General features: G+C 40.8%; 1 protein-coding gene across 6 annotated transcripts in view; it reads right to left on the bottom strand.

Annotated features, from left to right (window-relative positions):
- The window catches only part of DENND1A (DENN domain containing 1A), a 541250-nt gene extending 521625 nt beyond the window's left edge, over positions 1-19625 (bottom strand). For all 6 annotated transcript variants that reach the window (XM_067743355.1, XM_067743356.1, XM_067743357.1 and 3 more), the window contains exon 1: positions 19492-19625. In XM_067743355.1, coding sequence (XP_067599456.1) covers positions 19492-19508 — 17 coding nt within the window. In that variant the 5' untranslated portion in view covers positions 19509-19625. The remainder of the gene's footprint in view (positions 1-19491) is intronic.
- Between the last annotated feature and the right edge of the window lie 2051 nt (positions 19626-21676).

Genomic DNA, 21676 nt, shown 5'->3' with positions numbered 1-21676 from the left:
GGAAAGAGAATATCATCTCTTGGTGAACAAACATACTTCTGAAAAACATTAATATTGTGTCAGGAAAGTGGCATACTTAAATAGAACAGAAACATGACTTCAGCAAAACAGCAACAGAAAGCTACAAGGGAGAGAAAAGAAGAGGATAAAAAGACAACAAATGAGAGCCTTTTAAATAAGGATGAAAGAAAAACTGGTGACTTCCAAGCAGAATACAAATGCATAGTATTAGACACATTACCTATGGTATGTGGTATCCCTGCCAAAATATTTAAACATGAACTTAAGCATGAGGAAACGATCAGACAAATCCTAGATGTAGAACATTACCCAAAACAATGGTCAGGATTCTTTAAAAAGTCAATGTCAGAGACAAAAAAAAAAGGCATAACTATTATAGCTGAAAGGAAACTAGAAACACGACAGTTAAAAGCAACATATGATCCCTAACTAGACTCAGACTCAAAAGCCAACAGCTACAAAGGACAGTATTGGAACTAGGAAATTTTAAATATGAATTTTGTTAGATAACATTATTGTATGTATGTAAAATCTCTTTATGGTGATAAAAGAATTGTAGTTATATAGAAAAATATACTTGTTCTTAGGAGATATATGCTAAAATACTAAGAGATAAAACATCATGATGACCATAACTTGATATTGAATTGTTCAGCCAAAAAAAGTAAATCTGTGTAAATAAAACTGAGAAGGGAGAGTGAGTGTGAATGTGGAAGGGGGAAGGGAGGGATTACCTAACCCCTCATATTTTAGGGAAACACATATAAGCAGTTTCCTATTCTCATTACTTATGAGTAATACTTAATTTTCTTAAATTCAATATAGACACCTCCCTTGTCTATCCAAAAAATCAGTAACCACTGATAACTTCTTTTTACACTAAAAATCATACCACTTCTTGAATAGTTTTTTAATATAGTCCTCTTTCTCATGAGGCCAGTATGACCTTGATACCAAAATCGAACAAGAACATTACAAAAAAGAAAAATTATAGCCAAAATATCCTATGACTACAGATGCAAACAAAAAAATAAAATATTAGTTAATTGAATCCAGCAATATGTATAAAAAGGATATTGTGACCAAATGCGTTTATCGCGGCAATGCAAAGTTAAACATTTGAAAATAAATGTAATTCACTACATTAACAAAGGGAGAAATCATACGATCATCTCAATAGATGTAGAAAAAGCATTTGATAAAACTGAACATCCATTCATGACTACAGCAGCTGGCAACCTGAAACACCAATTGATGAAGACCAAAAAGAGCTCCAACAAAAGTCAGCTCTCTCTAACTAAATAACCTGAAAAGGAGCAGCCTAACAAGTCAGAAAACTTTCAGAAAATAAGCACCAAACAATACAGCCAAACATGACTGAGAAACCTGTGTGGTCTCACACCACTCAAGTCAGCAAAGGACGAGCAGGGAGAGAACTTAGATTTCTACCCTTGCCAGGCTGTGCTGTATCCCATCCACCCACCCCCTGCCCTGTTGGTGTTAGAGGAAGCCAAGTAGGGAGCCTGGGCTTTCACTATCCTCACTGCACAGTAACGAAGACTCTCTCAACGTGGTTTCAGTGGAGGCTGTGGAGAGCCTGCCACTCTCATGTGGCAGTAAATGAGGCCATGGAGGGAACAGCAACAAGGCACCACTGCACCCAGCCAGGGAGATATCGGTGGAGGTCTCCTGGGAACCAGAACTCCCATCCCAACCCTACAGTAAAGGGGAATTCTGCATCCTGGGTGTGAAGGAAGGCTTAACAGGGAACCTAGTCATATACCCCAACCTGACAATATGAAGGCAGAGTACCCCCTTCCCCTTCCAGAGCCGTGTCACAGGAAGCCAGCTAAAGGACAGTGGGAAAATGCCTTCAAAGCTCTGCAGGAAATTTTTCCAACCTAGAACTCGATGACCATATAAACTACTGATCAAGTGTGAGAAAGGAGACATTTTTCAGACACGAAAAGACTTGCAAGAACTCAAATGCACCCTTTAGCAAAGTCCACTGATGTGACTGTCTCCTACAAGAACTTAAATCTGTCCTCCAGCAAACAAATTAAAATAACACAGGGGCCAGGAAATAATGAAATGGGAGAGTGGTGAAGGGACATTCCAGAATTACAAGAATATAGCTGACTTTATACAGATCAGAACAGGAAGTTAGGAAGAAATCATCAGGAAAAAGGAAAAAAAAAACAAAGCCCCGATAAAACTGCAAGTATGATTGCAAGTTTAGAAAAAATTAAGGATATGGTGAAGCAAATAATGCAAGGGAGAAAAAAGGGATTTAAAAACTAGGGGAGAGAGGAGGGAGAGAATACAATTTTTAAAAATCCAAATTTAGATATGACTCTTTTCCAGTCTCAAGCACTTTCTGCGCTACAAACAGCAGTGCACGTATGGCCAAGTCCAAGAACCACACCACATATAACTAGTTCCAAAATGGCATCAATAAACCCTAATCATAAAGACATCTTTTAAGGAGGAGGAACCTAAGTTCCTAAGGATCTTGAACTTTTTCTAGAAACACAAGAATGGTCTACAGAAGATGCAAACCAATAAAACGAAGACCATCAAGGCCTCTGTCAAGCTCAAGGTCCTGAAAGCTTGGGAGACATGCTTCTAATGACACTCCTCTGCTGATCTAAGGCTTCCACCAAGGCCAAAGTCGAAGCCAGAGCTCAGGCTCCCAAAGATGTCCCAGCCCCCACAAAGGCTGCAAAGTAGAGGTTTCAGTTTGCCAACATGAGGATGGAAGTACTCATGTGGTGCCCTGGGCTGCTCTTTACACAAGGCTGTTGTCTGGTGCTATTTTGTGCATATAAATGTAAAATATATATACATATCCAGATACAGGACAAAAGAAATTTAGCATAATTTTAAATTCTGAATGGATTATAAAAAGTTATATGACCCTGATGTTAAGAACACGCTCCTTCAAATGGGATCATGACAATGCACCAAAAAGGAAGAAAGTGTTATCCTAGCACCCTACATGACCTGTATGAAACAATATTTAAATATTCATAATAACACAATTTTCAGAGTTAACCTAAGGATAAATAAAGGAAAACTTGGTCCTGGTCTTGGATGAGAATGAAAATGACCACATAAAAGTAAAAGTATAAGCTAAGAGAAAGTAGAAGAGCTATCCTTCCCTTAGAAAGTGGGGCATCAAAGACACTATTGAAAGTTAATGAGGAGCTTCCCTGGTGGCACAGTAGCCAAGAATCTGCCTGCCAAGGCAGGGGACAAGGGTTTGAGGCCTGGTCCAGGAAGATCCCACATGCTGCAGAGCAATTAAGCCCATGCGCCACAACTATTGAGCCTGTGCTCTAGAGCCCGTGAGCCACAACTACTGAGCCCATGTGCCACAACTACTGAGCCTGCACTCTAGAGCCAATGTTCCACAACAACAGAAGCCACTGCAATGAGAAGCCTGCGCACCGCAATGAAGAGTGGCCCCGGCTCTCCGCAACGAGAGAAAGCCCACATGCAGAAACGAAGACCAAATGCAGCCAAAAATAAATAAATAAAATTTTAAAACAACAAAGTGAATGAAATAGAGGATTAAGTATATTACATTAAAATGTAACCATTATAAAAATTAGAAATAATATAAGTATATAAAACAGTGGAGAGGGCAGACAGCAGAAGCAAGAAGAACTACAATCCTGCAGCCTGTGGAACAAAAACCACATTCACAGAAAGACAAACAAGATGAAAAGGCAGAGGGCTATGTACCAGATGAAGGAACAAGATAAAACACCATAAAAACAACTAAATTAAGTGGAGATACACAACCTTCCAGAAAAAGAATTCAGAATAATGATAGTGAAGACGATCCAGGACCTCGGAAAAAGAATGGAGGCAAAGATCGAGAAGATGCAAGAAATGCTGAACAAAGACCTAGAAGAATTAAAAAACAAACAAACAGAGATGAACAATAACTGAAATGAAAAACACACAAGGAATCAATAGCAGAATAACTGAGGCAGAAGAACGGATAAGTGATCTGGAAGACAGAATGGTGGAATTCACTGCCGTGGAACAGAATAAAGAAAACAAAAAACGAAAAGAAATGAAGACAGCCTAAGAGACCTCTGGGACAACACTAAATGCAACAACTTTCACATTATAGGGGTCCCAGAAGGAGAAGAGAGAGAGAAAGGACCAGAGAAAATATTTGAAGAGATTATAGTCGAGAACTTACCTAACATGGGAAAGGAAATAGCCACCCAAGTCCAGGAAGCACAGAGAGTCCCATACAGGATAAAACCAAGGAGAAACACGCCGAGACACATAATAATCAAATTGGCAAAAATTAAAGACAAAGAAAAATCACTGAAAGCAGCAAGGGAAAAACGACAAACAACATACAAGGGACCTCCCATAAGGTTGACAGCTGATTTCTCAGCAGAACCTCTACAAGCCAGAACAGAGTGGCATGATATACTTAAAGTGATGAAAGGTTACTCTACCAGGCAAGGATCTCATTCAGATTCGATGGAAAAATCAAAAGCTTTACAGACAAGCAAAAGCTAAGAGAATTCAGCACCACCAAACCAGCTCTACAACAAATGCTAAAGGAACTTCTCTAAGTGGGAAACATAAGAGAAGAAAAGCACCTACAAAAACAAACCCAAAACAATTCAGAAAATGGTCATAGGTACATACATATCGATAATTACCTTAAACATGAATGGATTAAATTCTCCAACCAAAAGACACAGGCTTGCTAAATGGATACAAAAACAAGACCCATCTATGTGCTGTCTGCAGGAGACCCACTTCAGACCTAGGGACACATACGACTGAAAGTGAGGGGCTGGAAAGATATTCCATGCAAATGGAAATCAAAAGAAAGCTGGAGTAGCAATACTCATATCAGATAAAACAAACTTTAAAATAAAGAATGTTACAAGAGACAAGGAAGGACACTACATAATGATCAAGGGATGAATCCAAGAAGAAGATATAACAATTATAAACATATATGCAGCCAACATAGGAGCACCTCAATATAAGGCAACTGCTAACAGCTATAAAAGAGGAAATCGACAGTAACACAGTAATAGTGGGGGAATTTAACACCTCACTTACACCAACGGACAGATCATCCAAAATGAAAATAAATAACAGAAGCTTTAAATGACACAATAGACCAGATAGATTTAACTGATATTTATAGGACATTCCATCCAGAAACAGCAGATTACACTTTCTTCTCAAGTGTGCACGGAACATTCTCCAGGATAGATAACATCTTCGGTCACAAATCAAGACACAGTAAATTTAAGAAAACTGAAATCATATCAAGCATCTTTTCTGACCACAACGCTATGATATTAGAAATGAATTACAGGGAGAAAAACGTAAAAAACACAAGCACATGGAGGCTAAACAAAACATTACTAAATAACCAAGAGATCACTGAAGAAATCAAAGAGGAAATCAAAAAATACCTGGAGACAAATGACCATGAACACACGACGATCCAAAACCTATGGGATGCAGCAAAAGCAGTTCTAAGAGGGAAGTTTATAGCTACACAAGCCTACCTCAAGAAACAAGAAAAATCTCAAATAAACAATCTAAACTTACACCTAAGTGAACTAGAGAAAGAAGAATAAACAAAACCCAAAGTTAGCAGAAGGAAAGAAATCATAAAGATCAGAGCAGAAATAAATGAAATAGAAACAAAGAAAACAATAGCAAAGATCAATAAAACTAAAAGCTGGTTCTTGGAGAAGATAAACAAAATTGATAAACCATTAGCCAGCCTCATCAAGAAAAAGAGGGAGAGGACTCAAATCAATAAAATTAAAAATGAAAAAGGAGAAGTTACAACAGACACCACAGAAATACAAAGCATCCTAAGAGACTACTACAAGCAACTCTATGCCAATAAAATGGACAACCTGGAAGAAATGGACAAATTCTTAGAAAAGTGTAACCTTCCAAGACTGAACCAGGAAGAAATAAAAAATATGAACACACCAATCACAAGCAATGAAATTGAAACTGTGATTAAAAATCTTAGAAAAAACAAAAGTCCAGGACCAGATGGCTTCACAGGTGAACTCTATCAAACATTTAGAGAAGAGCTAACACCCATCCTTCTCAAACTCTTGCAAAAAATTGCAGAGGAAGGAACACTCCCAAACTCATTCTATGAGGTCACCATCACCCTGATACCAAAACCAGACAAAGACACTACAAAAAAAGAAAATTACAGACCAATATCACTGATGAATATAGATGCAAAAATCCTCAACAAAATACTAGCAAACAGAATCCAACAATACATTCAAAGGATCAAAGACCATGATCAAGTGGGATTTATCCCAGAGATGCAAGGCTTCTTCAATATACATAAATCAATCAATGGGATAAACCATATTAACAAACTGAAGACTAAAAACCATATGACCGTCTTAACAGATGCAGAAAAAGCTTTTGACAAAATTCAACACCCATTTATGATAAAAACTCTGCAGAAAGTGGGCATAGAGGGAACCTACCTGAACATAATAAAGGCCATATATGACAAACCCACAGCAAACGTCATTCTCAATGGTGAAAAACTGAAAGCATTTCCTCTAAGATCAGGAACAAGACAAGGATGTCCGCTCTCACCACTAGTATTCAACATAGTTTTGCAAGTCCTAGCCATGGCAATCAAAGAAGAAAAACAAATAAAAGGAATACAAATTGGAAAAGAAGAAGTAAAACTGTCACTGTTTGCAGATGACATGATACTATACATAGAGAATCCTAAACATGCCACCAGAAAACTACTAATCAATGAATGTGGTAAAGTTGCAGGATACAAAATTAATGCACAGAAATCTCTTGCATTCCTCTACACTAATGATGAAAAATCTGAAAGAGAAATTAAGGAAACACTCCCATTTACCACTGCAACAAAAAGAATAAAATATGTTAGGAATAAACCTACCGAGGGAGACAAAAGACCTGTATGTAGAAAACTACAAGTTACTCATGAATGAAATTAAAGATGATACCAACAGATGGAGAGATATACCATGTTCTTAGCTTGGAAGAATCAATATTGTGAAAATGACTATACTACCCAAAGCAATTTACAGATTCAATGCAATCCCTATCAAATTACCAATGGCATTTTTTTACGGAACTAGAACAAAAAATCTTAAAACTTGTATGGAGACACAAAAGCCCCCGAATAACCAAACCAGTCTTGAGGGAAAAAAACAGAGCTGGAGTAATCAGACTCCCTGACTTCAGACTATACTACAAAGCTACAGTAATCAAGACAATATGGTACTGGCACAGAAACAGCAATATAGATCAATGGAACAAGATAGAAAGCCCAGAGATAAACTGACGCACCTATGGTCAACTAATCTACGACAAAGGAGGCAAGGATATAAAATGGAGAAAATACAGCCTCTTCAATAAGTGATGCTGGGAAAACTGGACAGCTACATGTAAAAGAATGAAATTAGAATACTCCCTAACACCATACATAAAAATAAACTCAAAATGGATTAGAGACCTAAATGTAAGACCGGACACTATACAACTCAGAGGAAAACATATGAAGAACACTCTTTGACATAAATCACAGCAAGATCTTTTTTGATCCACCTCTTAGAGTAATGGAAATAAAGACAAAAATAAACAAATGGGACCTAATGAAACTTCAAAGCTTTTGCACAGCAAAGGAAACCATAAACAAGACGAAAAGACAACCCTCACAATGGGAGAAAATATTTGCAAACAAATCAACGGACAAAGGATTAATCTCCAAAATATATAAACAGCTCATGCAGCTCAATACTATAAAAAAAAAAACCCGATCAAAAAATGGGCAGAAGGCCTAAACAAACATTTCTCCAAAGAAGACATACAGATGGCCAAGAAGCACATGAAAAGCTGCTCAACATTACTAATTATTAGAGAAATGCAGATCAAAACTACAGTGAGGTATCACTTCACACCAGGTAGAATGGGCATCATCAGAAAATCTACAAACAACAAATACTGGAGAGGGTGTGGAGAAATTGCATTGTTGCTGGGAATGTAAATTGATACAGCCACTATGGAGAACAGTATGGAGGTTCCTTAAAAAAACTAAAATCAGAATTACCGTATGACCCAGCAATCCCACTACTGGGCATATATCCAGAGAAAACCATAATTCAAAAAGACACATGCACCCCAATGTTCACTGCAGCACTATTTACAATAGCCAGGTCATGGAAGCAACATAAATGTCCATCGACAGACGAATGGATAAAGATGTGGTACATATATACAATGGAATATTACTCAGCCATAGAAAGGAACGAAATTGGGTCATTTGTAGAGAAGTGGATGGATCTAGAGACCGTCATATAGTGAAGTAAGTCAGAAAGAGAAAAACAAATATCGTATATTAGCGCATATATGTGGAACCTAGAAAAATGGTACAGGTGAACCAGTTTGCAGGGCAGAAATAGAGACACAGATGTAGAGAACAAGCGTATGGACACCAAGGTGGGAAAGTGGCGGGGAGGTGGTAGTGGTGTTGTGATGAATTGGGCAATTGGGATTGACATGTATACACTAATATGTATAAAATGGATAACTAATAAGAACCTGCTGTATAAGAAAATAAATAAAATAAAATTCAAAATAAAACAGTGGAAGAGGAAAGAGAGAGGTATTATAAAGGTACTCATCATCTTTCGTTTCAGGGTATCAACAAATACTGTCTAAAGTTAATTAAATTAAGAGACAGAGATGTATCTAAGGGTTATAGGTTAACCACCAGAAGAACTGAAAATAAAATCAGTTAGTAGAGGCTGTTCCTGAAGGAGTGTGGGGTAGGGTAGAGAATTACTGCTCTTCATCATGAGCTCTTACAACTATTTGATTTGTTAACACGTGCATTTATAGCTTTGACTAAAATAATTTTTAACGTTTGACAAACACATTCTGTTGGTGAAGCTGTAAGGCAACAAGGCACTATCATATATGGGTATATGAACTGGCTCAACCTGTGTGGAGGAGAATCTGACACTTTCCACTATAGTAAAATTTTACTTTACTATTTTACAATTTTACTAAAGTGAAATTACATATAAATTTACTCTATGACCCAGCAATCCCACTTCTAAAAATCTATCCCAATGGTATAATGGTATAAATACAAAAAAGGCACATACACAAGACTATTCATTATAGCATCATATAACACTGGAAGCAACCTAAATGACCATCAGCATGAAGCTGGTTGAATAACCCATGGACCATCCATCCAATGGAGTACTATGCTGTCGCTACAGAGAATAAGGATGACCTATATGTACTACTACAAGTGATCTCTTTAGAGGGTATAAAATGAGAAAAGTAAAGGAGAAAAGTGCACACAGAATGCTATCACTTCTCTGAAGGGTTGGTGAGGGGAAGTGTGAATATACTTACGTGTTTACTTTTTTCTAATGAAATTAAAAATGAAAAAAAATTTTTTAAACTAGTTACCTACAGAGGAGGGAAGAAACAGGGTGGTGTGGGAAGGATAGAAGTTAGACTTTTCTGAATATACCTTTTTTGTAGATTTGGCTTTGAAACCATAGAAGTTTTTTATATAATTATAAAACAAAATTATTTTTAAAAAGCAATCCCAAAAGATTGAAAGAGAAAAAAAAATAACACTATGAATTGAGTTGGTGACACAACCACAGAGAAACTATTTCTAGTTTTAAAACAGTAACTACTATATATTCCTAATGTGATATACTCTAAGGACAAAAAGAATCGCCAAATTGAAAAAAAAAACCAAAAACCTCTTTTCAGTACATATTATTGGTGGTAATGTTGGTATTGCTGTTGAGTTTCTGGATATTGTGGGATAAAGCAAAAAGAGTACTTCTGTTGGTGTCACTGGAAATCAGGACTTTCGACATGAGTGATAAGAGATTCAGATGTAAGAATAATGAGGTTAAATTAAAATGCTATGGTCTTGAATTGTAAATACCAATGTGAACATGTGATGTAGTTACCTTAAACACACAGACACACACACACACTCTTCCTAGTTCTGACCCCTGGAGAAGCCTAGAAATAATGCTACTAGGTTATTTCTAGTAGCAAATAATAATATTTGCTACTAGAAATAACCTAGTAGCAAAAAAAAAAAAAAAAAAAAGTTCTAAAACCCAGACTCTAATCTCTAACACCATTTCCCACCAAAAGGAAGCAAGACTCCTTAGAGGAACAGCAGAAAACAGGTCTGGAGCAGGAAACATGCAAGATGAGTCTGCAACATCTCATCATACCAAAAGGCAAGGGAGCTACTAAAAACTACTGAGATTCTGTCAAAAGGACTCTAGAAATTAACTTAAAGAAGCTTCCACTAGACAAAGATAGGGCAAATTAACATCAATGAGGATAACTACAGTAGAGTGAAATATAGCAAACAGGTTTAAATCTATGCGTTTCACGTGACAGAAAAAAAAGAATCAGTCACCTTGGGAAAATGCTAGGAAACTAACTCAGTCTGAAAAATGAATAAACTGAATCAAATATTTATTCTGCCTTTCCTATATGAACTGCACCTTAGGGTAAACAAACAGTTGATATGAAGAAGTTTTTCTTTATAGAAGTATTCTAGCTAATATCAAGAAGAAATGATGGAAATAAAATATCACCATTTTATAGCCCCTAATAAATTAATGGATCAAAAAGAGATAACCAGACATACTTTACTTCAAAATAATCTAGGACTAGGAGGCAGAGGAGCGTTATGGTCAGTTATCTATAAATGGAACTAAGAAAGCCATAAATTAGTAAGTGCTGAAACTGAGTGATGGGCATTTGGGGGCTCATTATACTATTCTCTCTACTATTATAATGTTTACATTTTTCCAAAATAAAAAAATTTAAATAATTTTAACACTCAGAAAAAAAGGAATGAAGTTATATTAAAAAGACAAGAAGTGAACACTGATACCAGCTAAACAGATAAATATAAATGGGGTAAATCTTTTCTAAAACTGAATAAAATTTTTAGTTATTGGTGAAAGAGGAGGCATAAAATATTCTTAAATGCTATTATCATTTTAATTATTTACATGCTCATCTTATTTCTCTTAGCAGACTTTAAGCTTCTTTTCTCCCAACCAGTAAGAGAAATAGTGCTTTGCACATACCAGGATCACAAACCTTCCAATAAATTCAGTAAAATATACAACACATCATCCTAACATACAGAGAAAAAGCAAATACTTTGTCTTTTTAAAAAAAAAAAACAACAACTATAAAAAGGAACACTTGCTTTCTTTTGACTTTTTTTTTTAACCCTAGGTTCTTCAGACAAGAGTGTCCCATCCACTCCAAACAATATTAATGACAGCTGCCATTTACTAATCGGTCATTTTTCTGCTGAGGGCTAGACATAAGGTTGCTTTTAATCCTCACAACAACACTAGAGGTGAATTTATTAGCTTCCTTTTATAAATTAAAAAACTGAGGCTCAGAAACTTAGAACTCAGATGGGGATCGTGCATGTTTGTGGGGACTCAAACCCTAGCGTCTCGGAGGCCCACATCCCCCTCGCTCCTCTCAGGTCCTGGAGTACAAGAACTGTTTGCTTGAAGTCAAACAGCATCTTTCTCTAGATTGGTTTCCTTCCTCCTATTTATTCATAGTCTAGGCGAGATCAATGCAACATCCCTGAAACCTTTCCTGTGGCTAAAGTGAGTTCAGAAGTTTATTTTTTCTCTTCCTAAATCTAACACGGACAAATTTCCCCTCGGCAACTTGGCCCAGCCCACTTGAAATCTTACTCATCTAACCAAGCACACACATTCACTACGGCGCCCTTAAAGATTTCTTCCTTTCTCACCACAGACTAAAATGCCTTCTCCCAATTATAACTTTTCACTTTTCCTCAGAAAAGCAAACACATTATATAACCAGTCCTCACCTTCCAAACACTCATTTATAATGTAACTTTGCTAACCTTGGCAAGTCATCTTTGATTCTTCTCTCACCTCTTACATGTAATTTGTCACCAGGTCTTGTCAATTCTCCCTAAAATCTCTCTCAAAGTCGTCCTTTTTCTTTTGAAAACTAAAACCTCACTTTGGACCTTGATCTTCTGCAGTATAAACACTTCCATAAACCAGTGGTCTCCAACTTTTTGCACACATTCCTCCCTATCAGGAAAAAAATTTGAGCATACATCTGATATATGTATTTTTATTTATAAATTATAAGAATGTCTTACTACACTCATCTATAGTATATTATTAGAAAACACAAAAACAAATTTTGAAGATTGATATAGAAACAAATATAGGTTCTAATATATTTTTTTCACACCCCCATGGATCATGCTGCACAACCCAGAGATACCACTATCCTAAACTACTGCTGCCCGAGTAATCTTCCTAAAAACCCAAGTCTCATCATACTACATTCCCAACTCAATCCTTCAATGCCATGAGATCCCCGTAGCACAAACCTGCTTTTTCAACTTCAACACCTATAATCTTTTCCCACATATTCTGTATTTCAGCTATACCTGTCATCTCCCTAATCTCTTTTACACACACAGTTCCTTTCCTCTGGAATGTCCTTATGGCTGACATACATAACAGTATCTCTAAGAGAAAAATACATTTTGTTTGTTTTGGTTTGGTTTTGGCTGCACGTGCTGCATGTGGTGTCTTAGTTCCCCAAGCAGGGATCGATCGAAACTGTGCCCCCTGCATTAGAAGCGTGGAGTCTTAACCACTGGACCGCCAAGGAAATCCCAAAAATACATTCTAACTGCCATAACCAAATTACAAATAAACTTTTGGGATGTAACCTACCTTTTCTATAAGAACTCATATATTTTGAACATATATTTTGTTACTTCCTTTATTTGGCTCCTTTTCAAGTCCATACTTAGAAATACTTAGAAAGAATGGGTATGGATTTCAATTAAAGTAGAGGAGACCAACTTTGCTTTGTTTCCTTTGGTTTACTTCCTTGTTTATCTTTCCATTTTAGAACAAAATCCTTTTAAGCAAAAAGGATGTTTCAAATCCAGAGATTAGTTCCCCCTAGGGCCAGGTAAAAAGCTGAACCTTTGCAACTCACAAGAATTCCAGCCTGGAACTTACACACAGATTTAACAGTGTGAATAAAAACATGTTTTCCTACAGCAATACTCCAGGTTTTTATCTTCCCTGTTTCAACCTTCCTATCTGCTGTGCAAACCCCTCCAAGTTGACTGCAATGACTCAAATTAGAATGATGGAGTTGCAGCAAAACATTTTCCAGAAAAGTCATGAAAATTCAAGGGACTGCTTCTGGGTACTAATAATGGGGAGCTCAGTCTCCAGCAAGACTTCCGTTCCACCACCCCAAGTCTTTGTACTCTCTTCTATGGAGACTGGGAGGGGAGCACCGTGGTGGAAAGAGGAAAAAGAGGCAGGGGACGGCCCTGGAGAGGAAGTCACATTTCAACTCCCTAGTCTTATCCCACAGAAGGAAGATATGTCAGCTGTGCTACACAACAGGCCTCAAGAAGAAGCCAGCCTGTGGTGCATTTTGGTAATGGAATCTTTTAATGGGCTATCCAGAAAAAGCCTGGAGCAGAGCAATCTTAAAAAGCCAAGGCTGCTTCTCTGTATCAGAAAACAATGATGGGCTTATCCCCATTTCCAAGTCATAAAACTTCCGCTGTTCTTCCCCCAGAAATCCCTCCTCCCTTCTCCAAATCTCACTTTTCTTTCAGTTCCAGTTTCACCCTCTTCTGAGAGCCTATCTCTGTCTACTCTGATCTTTCGTTTTCTATACAACTCATGTGGACCAAATCATAACCACAATGAGATATCACTTTACACAAAGTGGTGCAATTGCTTTGGAAAACAGTTTAACAGTTCCTTAAAAAGGGTTACCATATGATCTAGCAATTCCACTCCTAGGTATATACCCAAGAGAAATGAAAACATATGTCCAAACAAAATGTTCACATCAACATTATTCCTAACAGTGAAAAAGTGGAAACAACCCAAATACCTAACAACTGATGAATGGATGAATAAAATGTGGTTTAACCATACAATGAAATATTATTGAATGATAAAAAGTAATGAAATGCTCATATATGCTATATCATTAATAAACTTGGGAACCATTACGTTTAGGGAAAGACAAAGGATTATATTTTATATGATTCCCTTTATATGAAATGCCCAGAATTGACAAATCTATAGCAACAATAAGTAGGTTAGTGCTTGCCTAGGGCTGAGAGGGTTTGGGGGGAATGGAGAGTGACCACTAATGGGTATGGGGTTTCTTTCTGGAGTGATGAAAATGTTCTGGATTTGGATAGTGGTATTTGGAGTATACTGAAAGCCAGTTAATTATACACTGTAAAAGAATAAGTGTTATACTACGGTTTATTTAGTAAAGTTGTTTGCAGATTACCACAGCCTAGAAGGCCCTGCTCAGGGCCCCAGTCTCTCTCTGACCTCACCCCAGCCTCCCAGCCATCAGTCACTACCCAAACCCACTATCAGTTCCTGGAATCCTTCTAGGGTTTTCTTGCCTCGAGGCTTCAGGTAAGCCCCACCCTGCCTGGAATGAAGTCTTGTGAGTTTCTTTACATGGCTAATGACTTCTCATCCTTTAAGTCTCAGCTCAAATGTCATCTCCACGGTAAGCCCTCCCTCACTACTTTTATCTAAAATAGGGCAGCCACTCCCACCATCCTCTCTCAGCAACTTGTGTTTATAGCACATCCACGTAGCTTTACGTGAACTGATTTTTTTTCACGTGAACTGATTTTTTTAATCTGTCAGGTCCACCAGATTGTAAACTCCATGAAAGTAGGAATAAATATTATTCCCATTAACTCCCAATGTCTAACAATTCCTGGCATTTTAATGTCTATTAGGTGGTAATTAACATTTTTATTTCCCTAATGTGTCCTGTCTTCACACATACTGTACCCTCTACTGAGACTACTACCACTACTGCCACCACTGTCACTACCATGATCACCACAGCCATCACCATGGCTTCTACTCCCTCTGCCACCATTGTTACCCCTTTCACACCCTTACTCATCTCTCCTGTCTCAACTGAAACATCATCTTGATGAAGCATTCTTTCTTTGGAAGCCCTCCTTAGGAGACAGTCTCTCCTTCACTTATTCACCTATTCATCACGGGCTCCATCTCCATTATAGCAATGATCTTACTGTCCGACACTCAGGTTTCCTGGTGGGGAGGGGACTTGGAGGGAGTTGGTTTTGCTTTACACTGCTGTCTCACTACTACTTTGGAGAGCCTTAAAGCAAGATCTTTTCATTTTTGTGTCCCTAGTACTTAGCATACTACCGGGCACATAACATAGTACTGAAGACAGGTATACAGGATAATGCAGAATAAACACCACCACAAAGCCCAATCAGCTGCCCTGTCCTGTCTGTATGCCTTCATATCTTTGAGTACGCTTCTTTCCAAGTCCATAAATGTCGGGTTTCTTCAAACTCACTTAGAATACTTCTTTCAATTACTTACAATCCACTTCCTGCCCTTGGTGCCTGGAAACAATTTCTAGGATGTCACCACAAGCAATATTAAACTGCCACAGTTTCCTGCTGTGTGTCTACATTATCAGTTAAATTGCTTCATATTAACCACATTCCAGTCCACTGGGATCACTCAAACACTAAATAAGATTTAAACATACCTGTTAAAGACTGGCAGTTACCATTGCTCCTTTTATCTCTCTAGACAAATAAATGTCTGCTCGGGTTTAAGGTTTAGAGCTTTCCAGAGTGCTACCTGCATACTGGTGACCTTTTCTTTCCTTTGTCAAGTAGATGTTTGGTCTGAGGCAAGACAAGTTTCCTTTATTAAAATGAACATGAACTAAACACTCTTCAGAAAAAAATAAGGAACTGCTGCCTAGACCAGGGCAATCTGGCTTAAAAACTTAACACTTAAACACTCTTCCTCCTCAAGAGTTCAAATAGCAAACTGTTATTTTTTAGCTCTATGTACATTCAACCCAGAGCCTTTAGTTAGGAACTTAATTCAGATCCTAACATATTTCTTAAAAGCATTCCATAAACTCTTCCTAAACAGCATTATGTGTCAGGTACTGGGTTTGACACAGGGAACTCAAAAGACAAATAAGGCAGTCCCTGCTCTCAAGAAGTTTATGTCAGGCTTAGTATAGGAGACACACAAGGAACTGGATTTAGTGCTATGACAGTGATAAACACTGGGAGCCACAGAAACAGACGAAGGACACCTGGCCTAGGTGGGGGGAGAGGGTCCACAGATGAAGGACACCTGGCCTACGCTGGGGCGGGGGGGGGGGGAGTGGTCCACAGATGAAGGACACCTGGCCTAGGTGGGGGAAGGGGGCACGGATGAAGGACACCTGGCCTAGGTGGGGGAAGAGGGGGCACGGATGAAGGACACTGGCCTAGGTTGGGGATGAGGGGGCATGGATGAAGGACACCTGGCCTAGGCTGAGGAGGGGTGGGGGCAGGACACTGTCATCAGGGTAGGATTCCTCGGGATGGCATCTGATCTAAGGCCTATAAACCCCCATTCTCTCATTTGAAAAATGTAGCCAACAGTAGCTACATCACAGGACAGTTGTGAGGATCTGACAAAATGGTTCACATAAAGCACTACCACCATGCCTGACACAGAGACTGTGTTCAACCAGCCTTAGCTTAAAAGGAAAGTCTGAACAAGCACTGAACCTCAACACCTGTGCCTAGCAACTCACCTGCTTTACTACTGATCACATAACAGACCAGCTTCACAATTACGCAGAGTACTGTTTTTAATCAATTTTTATGTTTTAATGAGAGAATGTTGAGTCCTGCTCTGCATGTTCAGTCTAATTCCTGGATCATCAAAACTTTTCTCCATTACCTGAAACTCACAGTTCTCTGACATTTCTGGTATAAAATATAACAGTTTTCTTAGTCTTTTGATAGAGAAGGTGTAAAAGAAACTAACAATTACCGACTTTTTAATATGGGCCCAGCAGTCATGTTGATACTGTGTTTATTGCGCATAACGACCCTGCAACATATAGTCTTCCCCATTTTACCCTCAGAGCAACTGAGGCAGAAAGAGGTATTTGTACAAAGTCTGTACAAAGTTTCTGAGTCAGCAGACAAAAGAACCGCAATAGGAATCCAAATCTGATTCCACATTGCTAGCGTGACTGGACCACACAATATCAGAGATGAGGAGAGAAAGCACAGGCGGCCAGAGCGCTCTCCTGCTCGGAGGGGCACCCCATGCTCTCCTCCCCCACCCCCAAGACTGTCCTACAAAATAGAGCCTGCACACTTAGACTGCACCTCAGCCGGGTGAACACCTTGAGCTCAGTCTGTTCTTTCCTATCAGGATGGAACAGACGGTCAGTAGTAATCAAAGCCCTGTTTCCCCCCAAAATTAAGGGAGCGCCTAAGAAGATGGCTTCCTCACCACCTGTCCATCCTCATTCCTACCTGCAGGCAGAAGCTACATAGTCAACAGTCACCATAAATCACAACTACTTCTCATAATTTCTCTCTTCATACTCTTTCAGCCTCACCACAAGCTAACATAATTCCCATGTCTAAGTTTTTATCACCGAGCAGTCTAGTTTCAAGATCAAAAGGGCTATCCCTTATACTAATTTGCTTAACAGAATTTCATGCATTAGTATAAGTTCTCTCGCCCAAGTGCTGAGATAAATAGATGGGCTCCACAAAACACTCTTAAGGTATGTATTTGCCAACCTGCAACGTTCAAGAGCAAGACAGAGACCTGATGCCTAGTCATCTTAACTTCCACTTGTTGGATTTTCATGCTGATTCTGACACTGACTTGCCCCACATCTGGCAAGTTTCTGAACTTCTCTGTAACATGAAAGGTAAGCATCCTCACAAGTATACTCTGCAACTCTATGGTGGCTTCTGTGCAGTGTTTCTAAGCGCTATTGAAATCCCAAGTTTACAACGCTTACTTGGAAGCAGGAGCTGAACTTGGAGTGCCTCTTTAATCCCAATGCTTCACACACTACAGTCTTTTTACCTCCCAAGCTTCTTAAGCTCTTATTTGGAGCATGCTTCTTTCTCCCCTCATTTCCACAAAAATCAAGAATTAACAGTGTACTCATCCAACTCTTCCATTTTCATTATCATAAGCAAACTTTTCTAGTCTCCGGGCTGCTGCAGCCTGTTAAAATACATTCTGTGAATGGAGGCCTAAGCCGGTCAGGGGTCTACAAGGCTGGGCAAAGGAAACACTGCATGGACATTGACGGGACAAGAGATGCAATGCTTGAATAATTACTAGATTTCACTCATAAGGCCCTTCCCCTCTCAAACTTCCCTAGCATAATTCTCAAAATGCTGAAGTAAACACATGTCTCAGACTTTCTTGTAAGCGGGTGTAAAGTATCCTATGAAAGCTGTTTTAAGGAAAAGCCTGTGCTGCTAACAGGGTTTGTAAGTGCCGTTAAACAATTCTATTACTCATAGAGAAAAAGTGAACATTTGTTAGTGATTAGAGATAAGGCATCTCATGTTCTGGAACTGAGGAAGGGAGAGGCCAAAAGAGGACCTGGCTGGGAGGGGAGATAGAGTTCAAACCAACACACCCAAATGGGACTGCATAAAAGTTGCACTTTCCAAAGTCAACTTCTAGGTCTAGAAAGAGGGCAACAATGTTTCAATGGGTTCCCAAGTCAGATGTATCAACATTTTCAGGGGAAAACTAACCCCTCACCAGGGACTCCAGATGAATGAATGAGTGAGGGAATTTGCCAGATTGAATTACAAAACCTTTCCAACGATTATCAAGATCAGGTGCTCGGTTACAGCACAGAGGTATCTTCCCTCACAGCTTTTGGCCCTCGCTGTGGGGAGACTTGCATAGATAGAAGGGGGAAACAGGAGCAGAGAGTAAAGGGCCTTCCTCCCCGGGCCATCCAGACCTTCAGTCCTTGAGTGGCCCCTCCCTCTGAAAATCTCACGCGACTTTTATGGGGGCCCGCAGGCCTTAAGCAGCCAGGACCTGCCCGACTCTCAGGGGCGCCCCAAACACCCATTTGGGGAGTTGCTTCTAGAGATTTCTCGCCCTCCCCCCAACAGTTGTGTGACCGTTTTCAGAGGCTCTCTGTAACCCCGGGGAGGGGTCCACCTTGTAATCTCAGCTGTTCCCGCCCTCAGGTGAAGAGGGGACAACTGACCACCAGCGCCCTTCCACCCCGCCCCCGCACCTCCCTGGATCGTCATGGCAACCGTCCCCCTCCCCGCGTGACGCCGGCACGCGGGGAGCCCCTTGGGCCCCGGCAACAAGTCCCCCGCGCGGCCCGAGGCCTGCAGCCCTTGCCCTGCAGCCCTTGCCCTGCAGCCCTTGCCCGGCCTCGCCGCCCCTCGCCCGGCCCGGCTCCGCCCGGCCCGGCCGCACTCACTTGATCCTGGAGCCCATGGTCCCCGGGCCTCCTCATGGGCCCGCGGGCCCCGCTCGGCGCTGCGCTGCGCTGCCCGCCCGCCCGCGGCCGACCGGCCTCCCTCCGGCGCTCTCCCCGCCCCTTCCTCCCTTCCCTCAGGCTGGGGCCCGCCCGCTCGAGGCTCGCTCCCCCGCCGCCGCCGCCGCCGCCGCCTCCCGGGGTTAATACACTCGCTTCAGCCCGGCGAACGCCATGGTCGCCGGCGCGCGTGCCCGGCGCGCGCCGCCCCCTCCGCCTCTCACACCGCCGCCCCCTCCCGCCCGCACCGCCGCCGCCCGTGGGGGCTGCCGGGAAGTGTAGTCCGCTAGCGGGAGGCAGTGCCGCGTGAGGGCGGTGGACTCGTGGAGCTCGGTGCGTGGTGCTTTCCGGGCGCAGGCTCCTAAAGACCTCCCCTCCCACTGTTCTCCTATAGAAACCAACACCTTACAACCCCTCTGAAAAGATCTTCATCCCACAGAGATCCCCAAGCCCACCTGAAGAAACCTTTACCCATTCCTCTCCTGTGGAGTTCTCCCAGCCAGTGGCTCTGGCTTAGAGATAATCTGTCTCCCATTCAGGCCTCCAGGAAGAGACAACTTTTTCCTTTGAAAATCCCATACCTTGCAGTAAGTTCCTTAAGGGAGCCATAGCCCCTCTTCTCTGTCACACCAGCCACTTCCCCAACATGGTTCTTGATGGAGACCCCCTTAGACCTTAAACCTCTTAGACCTTTAAGGAGACCTCACATCCCCACAGGAAAGCCACCTGAGGGCTTCATAGGACCCATTTAGTCGCTCTGCTCTGCCCTACCCTTGAGGATCTCTGCCTCCCTTTGTTAGCCATTTGGGGGCCTCCAGTAGAGAAATCTCATGTCACCATAACAGTCCCTGATGGAGACTAAGTCAAGGCAAATGAAGGTACTTGAGAGCCAAGATCACCAACCTGCTCCCCCTTGGAGCTCATTTTAATGAATGCCCCAATATCATCCCCTCTAGGCCTGGAGGAATCACAAAGCCAGCAGTAATGATCACTACCATTAGCTACTGCTCAGTGCATGGGTGAGTGAGTGCCCTCTCTGAAGCAGGCACGCTATTTCCCCTACATGGTTAGCACCAATGCTCACAATAATCTTATGAGTTTACCCCCTCTTTTCACAAAGAGGAAACTGAGGCATGTGTTCAAGGTTACATAGCTAGCAACTGGTGGAGTGGAGATTAGCATCCGGGCTGAATAATTCCAGACACGTGACATAGTTATGCTTTAGGATGGCACCTTTGGCCACAAGTCAGAAGACACTGTAGGTTCATGGTTCACTTTTGAAATTAGGCTTTTCTTCTCTTTTTTATACTTTTCTGTTCTGAAATTCCATTCATCTCTTCTAACATTTTAGCTCTTATAAAATCATGGAGTGGCTCCCCACCCCACAGTCACTACAGTAACTAGTCCCAGCCAGGCAGGGAGCAGAGAAAGCAAGAACTCCTTTTGGAGTTACATTCTGGATAAAGATAATATCTCTCTTTTGCCTATGCCCTGAGGTTGTTGAAGGCACAGAATGAAGTTTTTTGAATTCAGACAAACAAACAAAAATTTTAAATGTCCAAACTGCCATTTTGAATTCAAATCTTTTGCATCCAGACACCAACACTGACTTATAAACAACCCCAGGAGCAAAGCTCTGCTAGACAGGCAGGGCTTCTGTGGTGTTTATTCACCTAGTTTCCTATGAACCCTGTTCAAGGAACAGTTGTTATCAAGATCTTGCCTGGAATGAGCAGCCAGTTCAAAAGCTCTGAGCAGGAGACTATAAATAAAACAGAGTTATTTGGTGGAGGGCAAAGCTGGCTGCTTTTCAAAGGAGGTTGTAGCCATCCTGGCCACAAAAATGTCTGAGTGCCTGCTGGGTGGTGGTGGTGGTGGTGTGTGTGTGCATGACAGAGGGGGAGACTGGATGGGGAGGGCTATATATCTGTCCAGGTGGCCTCTGAGACTGCAGGGTGGTCTGGGGAGAACGCATTGAACTGGGAGTTAGGAGCCTGGCTTCTAATGCTAGCTCCAACACTGACTAGCAGAGAGATTTTAAGCAAATGGTTAGACAATCATCTGCTTCAGTTTCCTCCTCAGTAGAATGGGTAGAGAGCTCAAGGAGGAGCTCACATCATAAGGGAGA

The sequence above is a fragment of the Pseudorca crassidens genome, chromosome 7 (assembly GCF_039906515.1).
Source record: "Pseudorca crassidens isolate mPseCra1 chromosome 7, mPseCra1.hap1, whole genome shotgun sequence".
NCBI lineage: Eukaryota > Metazoa > Chordata > Mammalia > Artiodactyla > Delphinidae > Pseudorca > Pseudorca crassidens.
Note: the sequence above shows the minus strand (reverse complement) of the source record. Positions and strands in the feature narration are given on the sequence as shown.